The 16,560-nt window shown below is 50.6% G+C and overlaps 6 protein-coding genes across 6 annotated transcripts; 1 reads left to right on the top strand and 5 right to left on the bottom strand.

Annotated features, from left to right (window-relative positions):
- Window positions 1–795: 795 nt before the first annotated feature.
- rglB (polysaccharide lyase family 4 protein) lies at window positions 796–2,927 on the bottom strand (the record flags this gene model as incomplete). The annotated part of the gene is made up of 3 exons (XM_043292725.1): window positions 796–2,016; window positions 2,124–2,215; window positions 2,264–2,927. The coding sequence occupies 3 exons, from the start codon at window positions 2,925–2,927 to the stop codon at window positions 796–798; spliced, it is 1,977 nt and encodes a 658-aa protein (XP_043148660.1).
- A 1,002-nt stretch (window positions 2,928–3,929) lies between these two features.
- Aud_007836 (transcription factor domain-containing protein) lies at window positions 3,930–6,402 on the bottom strand (the record flags this gene model as incomplete). Its single annotated transcript, XM_043292724.1, is given in 5 exon segments — window positions 3,930–4,321; window positions 4,338–4,546; window positions 4,628–5,946; window positions 5,998–6,073; window positions 6,170–6,402. 5 exon segments carry the CDS (start codon window positions 6,400–6,402, stop codon window positions 3,930–3,932), a joined length of 2,229 nt encoding a protein of 742 aa, XP_043148659.1.
- A 925-nt stretch (window positions 6,403–7,327) lies between these two features.
- Aud_007835 (hydrophobin family protein) lies at window positions 7,328–7,869 on the bottom strand (the record flags this gene model as incomplete). Its single annotated transcript, XM_043292723.1, has 3 exons — window positions 7,328–7,387; window positions 7,440–7,519; window positions 7,572–7,869. The coding sequence occupies 3 exons, from the start codon at window positions 7,867–7,869 to the stop codon at window positions 7,328–7,330; spliced, it is 438 nt and encodes a 145-aa protein (XP_043148658.1).
- Window positions 7,870–10,076: 2,207 nt separating this feature from the next.
- Aud_007834 (uncharacterized protein) lies at window positions 10,077–11,043 on the bottom strand (the record flags this gene model as incomplete). Its single annotated transcript, XM_043292722.1, has 2 exons — window positions 10,077–10,643; window positions 10,699–11,043. The coding sequence occupies 2 exons, from the start codon at window positions 11,041–11,043 to the stop codon at window positions 10,077–10,079; spliced, it is 912 nt and encodes a 303-aa protein (XP_043148657.1).
- Window positions 11,044–11,809: 766 nt separating this feature from the next.
- Aud_007833 (ferric reductase family protein) lies at window positions 11,810–14,325 on the bottom strand (the record flags this gene model as incomplete). The annotated part of the gene is made up of 7 exons (XM_043292721.1): window positions 11,810–12,863; window positions 12,907–13,028; window positions 13,086–13,138; window positions 13,186–13,415; window positions 13,461–13,757; window positions 13,805–13,845; window positions 13,894–14,325. 7 exons carry the CDS (start codon window positions 14,323–14,325, stop codon window positions 11,810–11,812), a joined length of 2,229 nt encoding a protein of 742 aa, XP_043148656.1.
- A 1,018-nt stretch (window positions 14,326–15,343) lies between these two features.
- Aud_007832 (uncharacterized protein) lies at window positions 15,344–16,528 on the top strand (the record flags this gene model as incomplete). Its single annotated transcript, XM_043292720.1, has 1 exon — window positions 15,344–16,528. One exon carries the CDS (start codon window positions 15,344–15,346, stop codon window positions 16,526–16,528), a length of 1,185 nt encoding a protein of 394 aa, XP_043148655.1.
- Between the last annotated feature and the right edge of the window lie 32 nt (window positions 16,529–16,560).

The raw sequence follows: 16,560 nt of genomic DNA, 5'->3' as shown, positions 1-16,560 counted from the left end.
CAAGTGCCTGGCATTGCGACAGAAGCCCTTATGGACGGAAGGCCTTCGGACATAATGGCACCAGTAGGACCAGGAAAATAAACAAATTTCCAACTCACGTTGCGCGAGACTATACATACTGCACTGTTGAGTCTCAGAGCACCGGCGGCTCAAAAGTCCGACCTCCGAATACCTTGGCATAATTGATTTCCCCTTTGGCCCTGATGGTGAGAGCTCTTCCACTTCGATTAAGAAGCCAACAAGAAACGACGATTCTCAGATCCGTGCAAGTATCCATGACGTCTTCCCTCCCGTGAGTTCTTTGGGCCATTCCCTTCGACATATCGCGAAACCTGCCCTCAGGAGAAGTTGGATGCTCTCGCATACATCATGCAAAGTATCCCCCCGAAAGGAGAAAGCTTTTCTCCCGAATTTCAGAACAGGAAATATCCAAGGAGGACAAGGAATTTGTTCTAAAAGTAATGAAGCTCGATCCAAGAGACAGGCCTTCCGCAGCAGAGCTTTTGCAAGACAGGTGGTTCGCGGCATAGTGGAATTAGATTCGCAGAGCATGCTGGAAGATGAACATTCCATTGAGCTCCATGTGTGGCAAAAGGTTAAGGACTAAGACACGACCGGACCTATGCAGGACCACCTCGGTTTTCATTTCCGCGCCTCATTTGGCTAGAAGCTTCCATCTACATTCTAGAATGATTATGATAAGTCCACTACAGACAGACTCTTAGACGCTGCCAAACACCATGATGATGAGAATGAAAAATTATTTCGGAGGCTACAGTCGGGTTGTATCTTATTCTAATCCAGCTCCAACCTCAGAGCGTCATATTGAACATACACGGTCCCCGGTAGAATAGCAGTCTCCGTATCCGTCGCGTTGTACGGCAGATGAAGAGTCAGGGTATTCTCGCCGACCTTGAGCCAATCCGCAGGGAACTCCATCCGTGACCGGACCTGGTAGCAGCTGACTGCAGAACGCACGATACAGCTGCTGGACTGGTTAAAGCCAATCACGAAGGAGAGAGGCTGCTTCTGGTCATTGATGTAGCTCTCATGGGAGAGGTTAATGTACGGTTCTGCGGGATTGTACACATCCGTGTTGCCCGAGGCCGTCTTGGCACCGGCAAGCTGGATTGTCAGGGTAGCCTTCTTGGACTTGCGGAGCTGGTTCTTCGTCAAGGAGAAATTGATCTTCCAGTCGTGGGTAGTGTTGTACTCAACATTCGGGTTGTCGGGCGTGGGGCCGAAGACCGACCAGTGCACTGTGTTGAAATCTGTCGCGGGGTTGCTGCTGCCAATCTTGTAGTCGATACCCTTGGGGAAATCGGATTGCCAATCGTATGCGCCCCAGTAGATCAGATACTCTGGCGGGTGCAGTGGGTGTGTGGGATCGCGCGCGACACCATGGCGGAACTCGCCCGAGGACTTGTCGGGGGTACCAAGGCGCCAGACCTCGGTGCCCGCGGACTCGGCGACCCATTTCTCTTTCACAGTGGTAGACTTGCCGGCCTTGACAGTCACGCCGTCGCGCACAAAATCGCCGAAGATGCCGTCAGCGTAAACGGTCAGGCGGTACTTGCCTTCGACAACGCGATCGATGCTGAACTTGCCGCTAGAGTTAATGTCCGTCCAGTACTGGTATGAGGATGGAACGACGCTGTTATCCTGGAAGTACTGGCCGTCCACAGTAAGGATGGCAATAGGATTGGTAGCGCCCTTCGGAAGGCGGACCTGACCGTTGACGCTGCCTCGCTTCGAGGAAGGCACATAGCCGACGACATGCTTGGCGATTGAGTCATAGAATTCGGCGTTCCAGCTGGGATCAGCCAATTTCGCGGCTTCCGATCGCAAATCTTGAAGGGAAGAGGTGGAGCCCTTGCCACCGTTGAAGAGGTAAAACTGAGGGCCGAATGTCCGGTCAAAGCCATTGGTGATGTTGGGTGTACCTTCGCCGTGGTGGTTGGAGACAATGTAGTTATAGACAATACCGTCGACGGTCAGATCGGAGTGGAGCGGGCCCTATTTTGTTAGTCTTGTCAATGAATGGAGGCAGGGGACATACTCCGTAGTAAGTATCCTAGTCATCTTGTTAGCACTGCATCTTGAAATGTTGAAGCAATACTAACCTTCGTGTTCATGACCAGCCAGGCGCCGTAGGTCGAGCCATTGGAGTTCGTGCCGTCTCCGTAAAGCCCGTGGACGTCGTTGTCACGCCATTCTATAGTCTGTTAGTTCGAATCGCACCCCATGAGGCAATGCCACCTACGATTAGAAAACGTGTACTTGGTGAAATATTCCGAGAATTGGGTGTAGTATGCATCGTTCGGGGTATTGTTGAATCGCCATGTGGCGTCCTGGACGACCACCTCCTTGCTCACGGCATCCTTGCTCGGCAGTGGAGCTGTCTGGAGCTCACTGGACGTAAGATGTGTCCATAATTGCGTGTTCGGCCGGAAGAGCGTGCGGAACTCTTGGAGATTGCGAAGGAAGGGAGTGGTCTCGTTGTAATAAGCCAGACGGCTAAACATGTGCAGCCCTGTCTCTCCGTCTCGCAGGAACCAGTATTGCTGGAACTGCTGTCCAGTGGGAGTATAGGTATCATTCAGGATGACACCCGCATATTTCGTTCCGGTCGAGTCGGTCCCTTCGACATACTGCATGCTCGGTTTTGTGGCGCCCGCTGTGTAGAAACCAGATGGGACACAGTAGCAGTCGAGGTAGGGTCCGATACCTGTAGATCCAGATTGAGGTCCGAGAAGGTCCTGGCCATCGAGGAACATATCCACAACTGATCCCTTGCTCTTGCTCCAAACAGCTTTGAAACGGTCATTGTTGAGAGTGATGGTGCTGTTGTCCTCGGCGACCTGCAACGCTGCCAGCGCAACGCCAGCCCAGGCGCACGTCGCAACTAAAGAAATGGCGAAGCGCATTGTGGAGGGTAACCATCAACAATTGATTGACAGCGACGTGAAGCCCGCTTGCAGGAATCATGGAGTGATCTCGAGCGGTACTTGAACCGCCTTGGACTGGCAATTTTTTATGATCGCGGCATGCAATGCCCCGAGGTCGCTTGAGAACCGACATCAAGCTCCGCTGCAGCTCCCAAGCAAGAGGACGCATTCACTGGATGACGGTATTTAGCGACTTAGCCTATCAAGGAACGGGCCAAGACCGTGGGCTGCGGAGCCCCAGAAAATGAGCGAAATGCGGGGAAACTGTTGGACCAGAATATGGCGCCATGGAGTGACGGAAAAATTATTCGGCCATCATTAACCCGATGAAGCTTGAGAGCCAGACCTAGGTGTAGATTGAGACCGAACACCGCTGCGGGGGAGTACGAGTCAAGAGAATGCCAAAACGCCGTCCATTGTGCCCATTTTCCGTCGTCCAATTCCCATGTCGTCCCTTCATTATGCTTGAGCACGCCACGACTTCAGCCTAGTCTCAACGGAAACAATGCGAGGAGGGAAATCGATCATTGAGTGATATTTCTGCTGAAATTGCCATACCACGTGGTCCTCACAAGAATTCCGAAGGTTGTGCCAACACGTTTATGAGTCTGGTAGTCATTGTCTGGCATCTACCACAGCAGAAACGACCGGGATCCGGTCCCTTGAAATAATGATTTGCGTGGCTTAAGCCGAAGCCGACGTTTCTATCCAAGGGTGAATTAGATAGTCGTCCGGGCCAGACATTTTCGCTCAGTTGAAGGACAAAGATCACGGACAGGAATGACTGTGGTAGATATTTCTCAACGTGTGCATTCAGATCTCGCCGGGGCAATGGCATACCCTTCCATTGTATCACAGCCGGGGCAGCTAGTCGTATTCATCCCTATTGCCACCAATTGCTTGCCGACCAGTTCTTAAGTCGCATGTTCAGTCCTGGGCAGAATGCGAATAACCTCACGGCGCGTAGCGGCTAGATTCAACTCAATAAAGATTACTCGGCACGCTGTTCAGCCATGACATATCCTGGAAATCAGGCATATCGAACCCATCGAGCAAGTCTGTATTCATGCCTTCGCCAAGGGACATGTCGTTCATGGTGCTGAAAGTGCTGGCTTGAGCATGGGTTGGCGGCTCATTCTGTTGTGGTCCTTCGGACACGACCCTTTCGTAGAGGATCTCCAATGCTGCGACGCACCGTCGAGCGGATGAGCTGTAACTGTGGTAGCTTCTCAATATTTCAAGGGCGCAATTCCAGGATCTAGTTATCGCTGTTTCTGTGACTGCTTCGAGGATAGCGGATCGGAGGCGCCCGGCGATCAGGACCGTCGCTGCCGTGTAGACATCTTCCCTGTCAGTACATTCTCCATTGAAGGCTTTAATATGACTTACAGAGAATATTGTACCACCAAGCTGGAAGTGGACCGGCAGAGCCGTCGGCAGGGATGTTGCTGTGGATCAATTCAATAACCTCTTGCGCGACCTTGACACAGATGATGGAGCACTGCTGCGCAACTCGCTGGGGAAACGAATCATTCACTGAGATAAGCGGATCGTGCGGTGTATTCTCGCGAGCAGTACAGTATTTTGATAAAATCGGCCTGAAAAGAAGCATCCGGACATGTAGAAATCTGGTGTGACTTTCAGCTGGTATGCCATTTGGGTTGGAGAAGGCCACTTACCGAGCTCTCAAAACCACACTCTGATGGTAGAAAACTGCATCCTCAGGCTCGGAGGGTGTATCTCCTCGGAGATGGGGCGGTAGACTTTGAGTCCATTTGGTCAGAGCTCGGTCGAGTTCGAAGATAGTACGTTCGCCTTCATCCGGTCCTTTGTTGAAGTAGAAATCGTAAATGTCTTCAGGGTTCTCTTCGGGAACAGGTTTGTAGAGGCTGAGCAGAATATCGTTCAGAATCTCGTAGAGCTCAAGGGACTTTGCGTAAAAGGCCATGACGGAAGGACGGTCCGTGGGTTGTCTCACTTCACCACCCAGAGCTGCGGGAATGTACTCTTCGTCCACTGTGGCTGGCAGCGGAACGGAGCCACAGGATGCCTTGGAGATCATAGCTGGTCGTCCGAATGTCATGGAAATGACCCTGTCCATAAGAACACATCCGTGCCAGACCTTCCGTGCGAGTTGCTCTTCTTGGAAACTCGGTAGACGGGCAATGGTCTGTGGAAGATGCAGGCCCAAACTTTGAGCGTTCCGAATCGCCAAGCCAGTGACAATCCAGCATTGATGTGCTGAGTCAGTACTTTGCAGGTACTGAGCCATCAGCAGAAGGCATTGAATCAGAGCAGCGGAGCCACCGTGCCAGAGGTTAAAGTGTAGGAGGTCTTTTGCGCGCGAGAAGAAAGCATCCGCAGAGGCTTCTCGCTCGTCCGGCGGGATGAAATCAGCCAATTGACAGGCCAAAGCAAATATGACGTTGAATGTGCACATGAGCATATTCTCGTCCGAGTCGAGCGTTTCTCCGGTCCAGAGCTTGCTATACTCCTTTCGCAAATGAATGCTATCAACCAGCGGATAGAGAGGAAACACAAATCGCCAGTACACATCCATAAGGCTCTCAGCCGTTTTTCTTGGAGGAAGCACATAGTTGGATATCGTCGAGCGTCTTTCGGACCTTTTGGACAGAAAACTCGATTGCGGCGCATTTCCCAGTATCGACTCGGATGCTCGGCGGTTGGGAGAGTCTACCCTCTTTTCCACAGCTGTCTTTATCTGACGCATGAAACTGGTAGCACTTGAGCTGCCAAAAAATCCTTGTGTCTGGCGCTCCTCCTCCAGAGAACCCATCATTGCGTTCACACCATCATCTCGTCCTTCAGTGTCTAAAGGACGTTCCAAACGACGGTAAACTGCATTGCTTGGCTGCCCTCCAGTGCCTGCAGAGAAGCCATTCCTTCCATCGAGCCGGTTGAGAGGAACCGTTTGTGATGGACTGGGTTGTCCCGATGACTGGACTGAAGGTGAGACCTGATTGATTGGCGATGTAGACTACTATGGTTAAATCATTGATATATGAGAAGACAGGAATCGAATGCTTACCTGCGCATAACGTGACACCTGCTGCCCACTCGGGCTCTCTAGATGTCTGATCTTATTTTCCAAACTAGCGATGTAGCTACCCCATTGAAATCAACATCAGCTGGCAATGATCAACCAATTGGTGCCTGAGGCAACACTCACTTGCGCACGGCTCGGCGTTTCTCCGGCTCACCAGTGTAAACGCAGCGCGCATCCGAACGCTTCGTACAAGGCCCACAGACTAAGGTACCAGGAATGAGAGATGCGGTCAGCAAGGCGGTTCATATTCCGAAGCAACGCGGACATCGGAAGAAGACCTGCGAGACCTACCGGGTTGGATGCCGTCGCACCGGACCTTCCGCGCGCGACATTCATCGCATGCGACCGCGACTTTGCGTCGCTTCGGACGTTTTTCTGACTCTTCATCGGGGCGCGGGTGAGAAGGAGATAAGCGGTCCATTTATATGATATGTATCATGCAGTGGTGATTATTGTGCAGGAATCGATGCATTTCTGGTTGTGTGATAGAGTGCGTCCCGGACTCCCGCGAGCTCGGGAGTAGGACTCGGGTGCGATTCCGGCGGCCTCAGGCAGAAGAGCATTTATTTCATTAATCCATAACGTCGAATTGAGATTTGAATATGTTATCAAATAATTAAATAATTTAACTTAATTCCACTGGATTAGTCTAATTATTGCAAAGATATATCCTCTTGTCTTTAGAGTTGGGTTGCTTTCACTTCCTCTCGAGATATATATTTTGTGCGAGGGTGCATTTGCGAAATAATGCAACCAGATATATAAAACCGGACGCTTACAACGATATCCTAGTATTGCATACTCCTCATCAGAAGGCAAGCGTAAGAACATAGAAACGTGTGTCTCAAAGCAAAGTGTGTCGGTATCCGGGTTTTCATAAGTCACGGAAGTTTTCTGGATGCTTCTTCATGATCTTCTCTGCCATAGCATGTCCTAAGGGCATGGTTTCATCTCGAAAAGTTTATTAGGGCGCACTGCAGCCTGGAGCCCAAAGCCAGCTTACAGAGATTCAATTGCTTATGGCCACGAGTGCAAATGTTGGAGAGACTAGTTGATTTCCAGTACTAAGAAGCAAAGGACAATTAAGTATAAGGTATATTCTCGATTATTAACACTTCTCTAGTCCAATAGGACAGAGTGCACTAAGTTGATACAGTAGTCCAGATGACAGTCGATTATCCATCATCCGATCAAGAAGAGAAATTTTTCTATCCGCCAGGAGCATGCAGTTGTTACACCAAGTGCTATATGCAACCGTGATCTCGAAGATATTGAACAAGGGTTTGAGAGGACGGCATCACTCGTGACTGGCTTAGGCGATGGAGCCGAGAGCAACGCAGGCCGGTGTAGCAACGTTGATGAGACCATCAGACTATTATGACCATCAGAAGAGTGCCAACCAGGGAAAGACTGAAATGACTTACAGCAACAGACTTGTTGTCCTGGCAGCAAGCAACGTTCTGCTGGCATCCCTTGTTGAGCAAGTCGCTGAGACCGAGAAGGCCTAGAAAATGTTAGAGATATAGCTACTCTCGACTCTTGATACGAGTGCTTACCGGTGACGGAGATCTTCTGGCAGCCGGAAAGGATACCGACACCCTCAGGGCCGCTGATGGCGTTGCCAAGAAGGCCGTTCAGGATGCCGAAGTTGAAGGCGTTGGTGTCGCCGACCTTGGAGACATGGTTGCAGCAAGAAAGAGTGGTGTGGTCGCCGCATTTGTTCTGGGCCTGCTGCAGAGTGTACTCGTTGGAGCTGTCGAAGGTAGGGTGGACGGAAGGAGCTCCGCCGTGACCTCCGCCGGGGAGAGCCAGAGCGGTGGCAGCGAGGAGAGAGGCAACAGCGAGGAACTTCATTTTGACGGTGGGTTGAAGTAAAGCGTTTGCTTGGAAGCGTTTAGAAAGTGAGAGAAGATTGTTTGAGTGGATGGATGGATGGATGGATGGATTGTTTGTGTGTTGATGAAGAAGCAGAACAGCAGGATGCGACTGTCCTTTTATACCTTTGGCAACCCTCTTGGGTGATATTGTTTTCGAAGCAGACTCGCTGAACAATTCCTGTTTGGAGCACTCAACGCCACTGCTGGGGTCCTTGCTGGAACTCATTCAAAACTCGATCATGCTGAGACTGGGCCTGAGGTGAAGGCTTCAATAGTCCGCATCCACAGATTCACGCAGGAACCAATTGTGCAGCAGTGCGGCCACCGCACAGTACTTCGTCTAGCAGCCATCAACAATAAATTCCCCACCCGTGCAATTGTCCTGCAATTGAGTTTAGAGGACAAACTCTCGCGCCTGCAGGGTGACAGGGGCTGATTCGGGGTCCGCAGATGTGATATATGATCTATCGCATATGGATCTCCGCATCCTGCAGCCCCAACACCCACTGCAGCCTGAATGTCAACAGACTGTGCATAACTAGTAAGTTTATGTCTTACAAGTTGTTGAGCTTTTTCTCCTCGTTTAGTCAGACCTACTCATCGGCAATCAAGCCAAGTAGCCTAGGACCAGACAAGCCATGTGCCTGGTGAAGCCCCTGCATCCAATAGTTCATCTATCCCTTGCAGCCTCTTCTTGAGAGTTAATTTTGTTTTCTCAGTAAACTTCTCCATGGTACACTGCCTAAGCTTCGGCCCTTACTCTGTTTCTAGTTGTACGTTTCGAGATCATTATACCTCGTGTTATGTGGAAATTGCATCGTAGAATAGTCGAGAGTTTGCAAAATAGTAAATTGAGTGTTCGTCTCAAGGTCACTGATGTACGTTACAAAGGCAGGAACAGCTCCCTGCTTGCCTCATAGAAAAAGCAATAACCTTGGCTTGGGTTAGTGGGTACGCCAACTCATCATAAACAAGGCCCTGGATGTCAGATCTATGACAAGTCCACTCCGTACCTAATTAGCTTCATGATCGGCAATGCTCATCACCGTCTTGATTAGTATTGTCTCGGCCTATTTTTGTAATTCAGTTTGTACTCCCCGTGCTGTACTCTACTCCATATGACGTGAATAAATGAGCACTATCAGCGAGATCCTCAGTTTAACCTCAGGTTGGCAACCCTTTACCTCGCATCTCAAGCAAAATGGTAAGATGGAGTTGGTCTCTGGGGAGGATACAAGGTTAATACGTAGGAAGAACCTTGAAAGACAAACGTACCCCAGACGTGCGAACTCTATTTCTCATGATCCACAGAGCTAGGTTCGGTTGCCTTGCTGCCATACCCTCAGGCCTTAATCTCTTGCCACCAGTCTCTTAACTTAAAAAAAAAAAGAGCTACAAAGGGGTGTCTATTGGTAGATGCAGTCAAATTGCTGGGCTAATCAAGGTAACCCGTTCTAGCTCGTAGAGATGATAATGCAGCAGATGTTCAACCTCTATTGTTTCCCTTCGTTGGCCATCACATCAGACCACAATTACGAAGTACTGTACTCCGTACTTCAGCGTAATGACCATCAGGAAATAGGATAACTGGTCTGTTTCGAAATAATGCAAGGCCATAAGATTGAAGTTCTTACTATGTACTGTTGATCTCTATCAACAGCCACCCAGCAGGAAACAAGACTGTCGTACACATAACCTCTGTCGTCCGATTTGTCTTCTTGTCTGACGATCTCAATATGCCCAATTCCGCCGGGTGTATTTGATACCTTCTTGTAATCTATTTCGAGGTTCGTTTATTGCGCTCAAGTGTTTGGATAGGACGGGGACCAGCTCATACGAGCGATCATCTCTGCTTGGAAGTTGGCACTTCATAGACCTCCAATGCTGGCCGAATGGAAACGGGCTTTCTTTTTCTAAAGAGTACCTGATTATCGGAGCAATTCAATTTAGTAGACAGATGCCTCGATGCCTTGAGTCTAGGCCCGGTGAACAAAAGTTCAATGCATTTGGATGTGTCCAGCTCTGCCATGACTAGAATGAGTCTGCCTATGCCTTGGAGAAGGCTATGAAGATCAGCATACAGACAGTCGCTGCTCGCATACGCCTCCTATTAACATTAGTCGCTTTATGCCTTGCTTCTACTGAACGATAATTATCGACTCCACCATCGCCACTCTCTTACAGCTACGTGGTAAACGCTCCAAGCCTATTACCTCCACCGACAACAGGACTCTCTCCTTCCGCTTCCACTACATTCCGACCTGACAGCTCATGTCTTGTCTGCGGTCCATCGGCTGGTTTCTCCTGCACCTGGCCTCGGGAGATAATCTCCACACCGCTGAAGGGGGACGGCCTCCTCGAAGCCACTCGACTTCGCCATCCGACGAGGAGAGCGGCCAACGCACCAAAGACAGCTACCGATCCCACACCCACACCAATCCCAATTCCTACTTTTGCTCCTGTTGACAGGGACGAATCGCGTGCCTGCGATGCAGAAACCGGTGTCGACGTCGACGGTATAGAGGCCGCTGGCGTGGCAGAAGAAGAGCTCGAGGGAGGTACCGTACTAACAGAGGTGGATGACACTGTCGACGTCGACGTCGACGCCAGAAGCCCCACCGCCAGCGTCGGCGCAAGTATGATCGCCTCTGACGTCCCACAGCACGCGGTGTTATTCTGCCCACAGCACCACGTCCGCGACTCGGGGGTATTCTCGCACGGCGTCAGCGGGACAGTATGTCCCGGATAGACCTAGCCAATAGCCATCAGTTATGCTGCTGTCATGGACCCTCAGGAAGATAATTACCTCGCCCTGAGTGCAGACGTTCAAGCACCCATTCGTCGACCAGTCCGTGCTGGTGCACAGAGTCCGCCAGTAGGTGTAGACCATCTGGCCTGTGCTCATCTTTTGCACAATATTCTGGCACAGGCCGTTCTCGAGACAGAAGTCCGCCGTGTAGCCCTTGGAGTCTGGTCCGCCCGGGGAATTGGGACGGTCAAGTGAGCAGCACATGCCGTTGACGCCTTGGACTCTGTTGCATGGTTGGTAGTTGTCGTCGGCGGTGCCGTTAGGGTAGTAGCAGGCTGAGGAAACAGGAGAAATCGCCAGAGAGAAGAGGGAAAAAAAAATTAATTTCTTGGATGGTCTCATAATGACGCTTGATTGTTTTGGTGGTGGAGGACATAACAAGGATGACGGAGAGGACTGACGCGTTCGTGGATTATCTATAAGGTATTGTCTTGTCCGACAAGCTGAGTTTGTGAGACTTCTGTGTAACCAGTTGGTCGCGGATCATGGAAGCGGACAAGGCCGATGGTATGTACTCGACCTCGTAGGCGAGTTTATGCTTAACGACGCCTGGTCTAACAGAGTTTGAACTTTTTGTCTGCTACTTAGGTGATCATAAAGTCGTTCTCATAAAGTCGTTCTCATTTTTAATCGCAACTTTTGATGTTGGTTGGTTGGGTTTTGGAGTGCAAGGCTGACTAGGAAATACAAACTGCTTCATACTGATGATCGGCTGTTCCGGAGTTCAGATGTCTCATAGCTAAGCTCATATCCAAGCCTCTTGAATGTTGGCTTATCCATCCTCTAACCGCTTGGAGATGATCGACGCGCCGTCGAATCACTAGGGTCCAACCAGAAGAATGTTCGCTGTTCAGCTTGTCAGATTTCATAAGGCTGTGTTTGCTTACTGCATACGCCGGCTGTGATTCGCTTTGGTAGTGGCCGACTTATGTGACTGCCTGGATAAGCGACGGTTCAACCATCGAATATGTCTCAAAGTCTGAGAAACTGAGTTGCGTTTCTCGCGCATGTTCCAGACGCTCAATATTCAAGAACACCTAGTCTATATATGCTCATAATGTATCATCCACATGATATATGCCCAAGTCTAAGGTATCCTATTCCGGGGTCACCAATCAAAAGACTCCTCCAGATATCGAAGTGATCGACATTCCCGCCGCATAGCCTGATGCACAGCCGCGCGGGCTTGGTCAGCCATCCCGGATGGCCCGCACACCAACACCAACAGAGACGAACTACTAAGCCTCGCTTCTTCCGCATGAGCTGTAATTATCGTCTGTAAGTCGGGTCGTCCGCACACATATTCCACCCCATCCACAATGTCAGCCTGAGACATAGACTCAGAAGTAACATAAAACGAGGCATGGAGGTCCCTCCTGCGAAGAGCCTCCTTTAACTCTCTTCCCGTAATATCGAGCATGAGGGCTGACTGCCGAGCGGCCCAGACGAGATGGATGTCCTGCGTCGAGGTCTGGCCGGTTGAAGAGCGGATGATGTGATCCTTGACGTAAGGTACCGCAGCGGCAATGCCAGTCCCGCCTGCGATCAGTAGGACGGATTCGTACTTCCAGAGCGGACATTGCTCGCCGTACGGTCCTTCGAGGAGGATGTTTGGCTGGATTGTCCGAGTTGGTGATTGCAAGCATTGATCGCGCAGATGTCGAGTCCATCCGTCATAGGGTCGGATCCAGAAATGCAGTGCCAGTTTGCGCTCTGGTAGGTCGGCTGCAGTGTCGATTGAGCCGTAGTCTGAGTTCGAACTGGGAGTGCCGGGAAGAAGAGGAATTTCCGAGACGTCGCCGCAATCGCTTTTCATACGGGAGCATGGAGCTGGAGGTGCGCCATCTTCATATGACCACGACCCCAGTGTGAAGGGATGATTTTCCCACCCTGTGAGCCGGAAGGGTTGGTAAAGAAAGTAGTATTGTCCCGAAGTTGGCTGCAGACCTGAAGCGGGGATCAGCTCCAGGCGAATGATATCAGCAGCCTCGTCGTATGTCGCGACGCATTCGGTACATTGGAAACGGCTGTGGGAACCGAGTCGGACATGCAAGTTGCAGTAGACCATCCGAATCAGGCGCAAGACTCGATCAGATATCCAAATCACAACGGCTGGCCAGAGATAGAACCAGTATTCGTGATCTTCAAATATGATAACGTGACTACAACTGTTAGAGACGACCTCTTCAAGGAAGACGCACTTACTAGAAACAACCGACAAGAGCGACAAAAGAGAAGAGAATATGAAAGACGAGGAAAGTCTCATAAGTCCTGCGTCGAAACCAGTCCACAGCAAATGGAAAGATCAATATCATGGCGGCCATACCCTGTGATAATCAGATCGCCGACCGATTTGAACTACCCGAAGACAGAGACTAGCTCACCAGTGTCCCCCATAAAAGATAAGGCTTTTGCATCTTCTTCCAAGCATTTCCCGCTGAAGGAATCATAAGCGAAGGTACGCAAGTGGGGAGGACAACCCACCTTGAACGAACAAGACAGTGTATAAAATTGTATGCACAACTGCCTGAAGAGTCGCTATCCAAGCCACATGGCGATGGAAAATGTTGAAAGTCGAGTAACTCCATCCGGTAGCCCAGAGAAATATGTTGTTGCGGCCTGCGAACAGCCATAAAAGAGGTATATTGGCAAAGGAGAGGATTCCCGTGCGATCCGCTACGTACCGCAGGAGCTGTGCCGATATTTCGGGCCAGCTGCAGCCGTCAGCATATGCAGATGGGCATAACTAACAAACTTACTAGATATTGTCCGAAAAGGTCCGATAACCGACGAGGCAGAGCACGATACTCAGAATCCAGAAAAGCAAGACAATGATCGCATGGATGCGTCCTGGGAATGTCCACCAAAGCAGCCGACGTCTGCTCGATGCGAGAGGCGCAGGAATAATCAAATTGGTTTGTATCCAGCCATATATCGACAATACCGGAGTAAGAAACGGCAGTGATCGCGCTCGCTTTGAACAAATCGCACGGGAAGCCAGTTTGTGTAGAGTTCCGACGGCGATCACAACGGTCCAATACGCATATCCCAGGTATCTAGCCCATCAGCTCTACCTTGACGTTCCATCAAATCAATGACTTACCCAAATGCATAGTGCGACCAAAGCTCAAATTGCCAGGCATCCTGTTTTGGTAAGCATGTAATACCGTATCAACACCCTGGCATGCTCACAATTGTTCGAAACACGCGACTGTAGTACAATCTGGATATCAGAATAGGAGTATCGACAGGTCCCTTCTTCGGCAATTCTCGAAACTCAACCACCCGCATCCGACTAATCGCGTCATCCGTCAGATTCAGGGCAAACTCCTCTTGAGGAATTAAATTTACGCCGGCGTATTCTCGACATTGGTCCTCAAGCAGTGCGAAACCTGTTTCTCTTTCCGCGTCTGAGCAATACACGGCAGAGGCGGCGTAGATTGATAGCACGCGTAGCCGATTCCGGCATCGTGGCGCCCACAGGCCTTTATCCGGGTATCCCGAGAAAGAAATATAGTCATATGCTGTGTATACAGCGGTCACACAGCGTTCATTCGGCGGAATGATCTGTGAGAGAGCATTTTGCAGGTGCGATAGGATTATCAAGCAACTAAGGAATAACATGACTAGCCATGAGGAAGGGACGAAAAGAGGGGAAGGAAAGAAAGTTGGCGGAGGGAGACCGTATTGGCATCAGGTCGGACCACAATCGGATGTCAGAGGTGACCCACCCGAAGAACGGAGGTAATGGTATCAGTCTGGAAAAATGGGTGTCGCACTGGTAGCCTCGAGTACTTTAACACTATTAGCATCAAATATTATAGGAAGACATGGCGTGACAGATGGATGCACAGATCGGGGTGAAGATATCCCAGGGTCCCCAAAATTGATGGAATTTATCTAATCTGATCATCAGGATCAGATAATGAGGTAACTCGATATGATTGGCTGACTGGATTCATTTCTGCGTCGACTTCGGGGAGGACCGGATTGCTGCCTTAAGTCCTCCATTCTTGAGTCGCGTCACGTGCAATCGATCCTGAGGAATCTGCGCATGTCTGTAGCTTTAGTGGCATTACTGCGAAATACTATTCCAAAATGTAGTTGTATACCACATGGAAGGAGCCTTGCATCTTTTGCTCCTGGTAACGAGAAAGAATCAGTAGCAGGAGGTTCTCTGCTTGGGTGCTAAGGTTTCTGCCATCTCTTTGTTGATACGACACGCGGTACGGGACCAACACCAATTTCCTGATCACACATCATTCCAGCGTTTGGATCCGTCGAATTCATTCCATCCACTCAGATAAGAGCACTCTCCACTTTGCTGTTTTTAAAGGACGTTTCATCTGTTCGCATTATTTGGTACAGATGTCTATCTTTATAACGCACTTGATACCATACACACCTGGAAGTGAATCAATGTTTTTTAGGTAACACAACAGAGTACCTATTCTCGGCGAATGGATTCCAGGGTTGAATACGAGCCTCTGTCCATAGGTAGCTAGTCAACTGGACAAGCCAAGAAATAGGCGTCAGGCTAAAAAAGACTAATCCCGCAGTCTGTCAGCGATTCCCTTTCAAAAGTCTTTGACATTTCGTCTTTCTGGTTCTGTACCACATACGGCAGTGCGGCTACAGAGTAATGCCATGGTTCCCGCCAACCGGACAATCGGCGCAAGATGGCTGGCGCTTCGACATCGTCAGCCTCCTCGCCATCATTGGTGAATCGACGCTTGAGCGACACGTTCAGGTCATCACCGCCTCTTCGTATGCCTGGCTCCCGCGCCTCCTCCCAGCCCCGCAGACCGTGCTCAAGACCGAGCGACCGGCTCGACTACCCTCCATCAAGGACGTCGTCATCACAGGCGTCTATTCCGGACTACATCTCACAGAACTGAACTTCTTCGCCGATGTGATCCACGATGTCGCCACCCTACAGCCGTACGAGTTCCGCGTGTACGACATCCACTACGCACACAAGGAGCCGAAGGAGGCGGAGGAGCTGCGGTCCCGACCGCGACTCTTGATAGATGGAGTATCAGAACCAGTTCACATCCCCGTGAAGAGATTTTGCGCTCTCAATGTCGTAAACTGGATCTCCGTGGTCATGACCATCGGTCTCTTCGTCTGGGCTGGTCTCATCCACGATGGGCTCGCAATGATCGCCCTCGTAAGCATGTCCCTGTCGACCAGTCTGGCCTGTCTTTCCTCGGAATGGTATCCCGTCCTCTCGCACCGTCCGACCGACGCCAAGGTCCCGCCGGGTGATATCGTGATCGCGACTCGCCACGGGGCGTTTGTAGTAGTCCGGTGCGACGAGGAGATCACGCGGGAGCTATATGGGGGCATAGAGACGTGCCGGTATGTGTTTGGCGATACATGGCATCGGGTGCTGCTGGGGACCAGCACGGTCCTGCTCATGGCCTCTGTGATTCTGTTCAACAACTGTGGCTGGACGATGCAGGCGGCCATCGGTATCGCGTATATCATTCTGAATATCTTGTACTGGGCGGTGCCGTTGATGATGCACCGCAAGTCGACGTGGGATATGAGCCGGTATGATATCAAGAGGGCTGCACCCAAGGCGCAACCGACCAAGCGAATGCCAAGCTACACAGAGACGCTGTGGTATGCCATCCGCGAGACTGGACGGACAGAGTGGGTTGAAAATAGCAAGCTCGCGCCGTCGACAGACGCCTGGCGAAAATGGCTGCAGGAGGCTGTGAGGAACTGTTACGACGGGTCCACGTGGGATCCGGTCGATGCCAAAGATCGCTTAATGTGGGAGGCCGCAGAGAGTGTGGCCCCAGCGACAAAATTAGACTGACACTATTAGCACGACTTTATGATTATCGTATT

This window comes from Aspergillus udagawae (assembly GCF_001078395.1).
Source record: "Aspergillus udagawae IFM 46973 DNA, scaffold_6, whole genome shotgun sequence".
Lineage (NCBI taxonomy): Eukaryota > Fungi > Ascomycota > Eurotiomycetes > Eurotiales > Aspergillaceae > Aspergillus > Aspergillus udagawae.
Note: the sequence above shows the minus strand (reverse complement) of the source record. Positions and strands in the feature narration are given on the sequence as shown.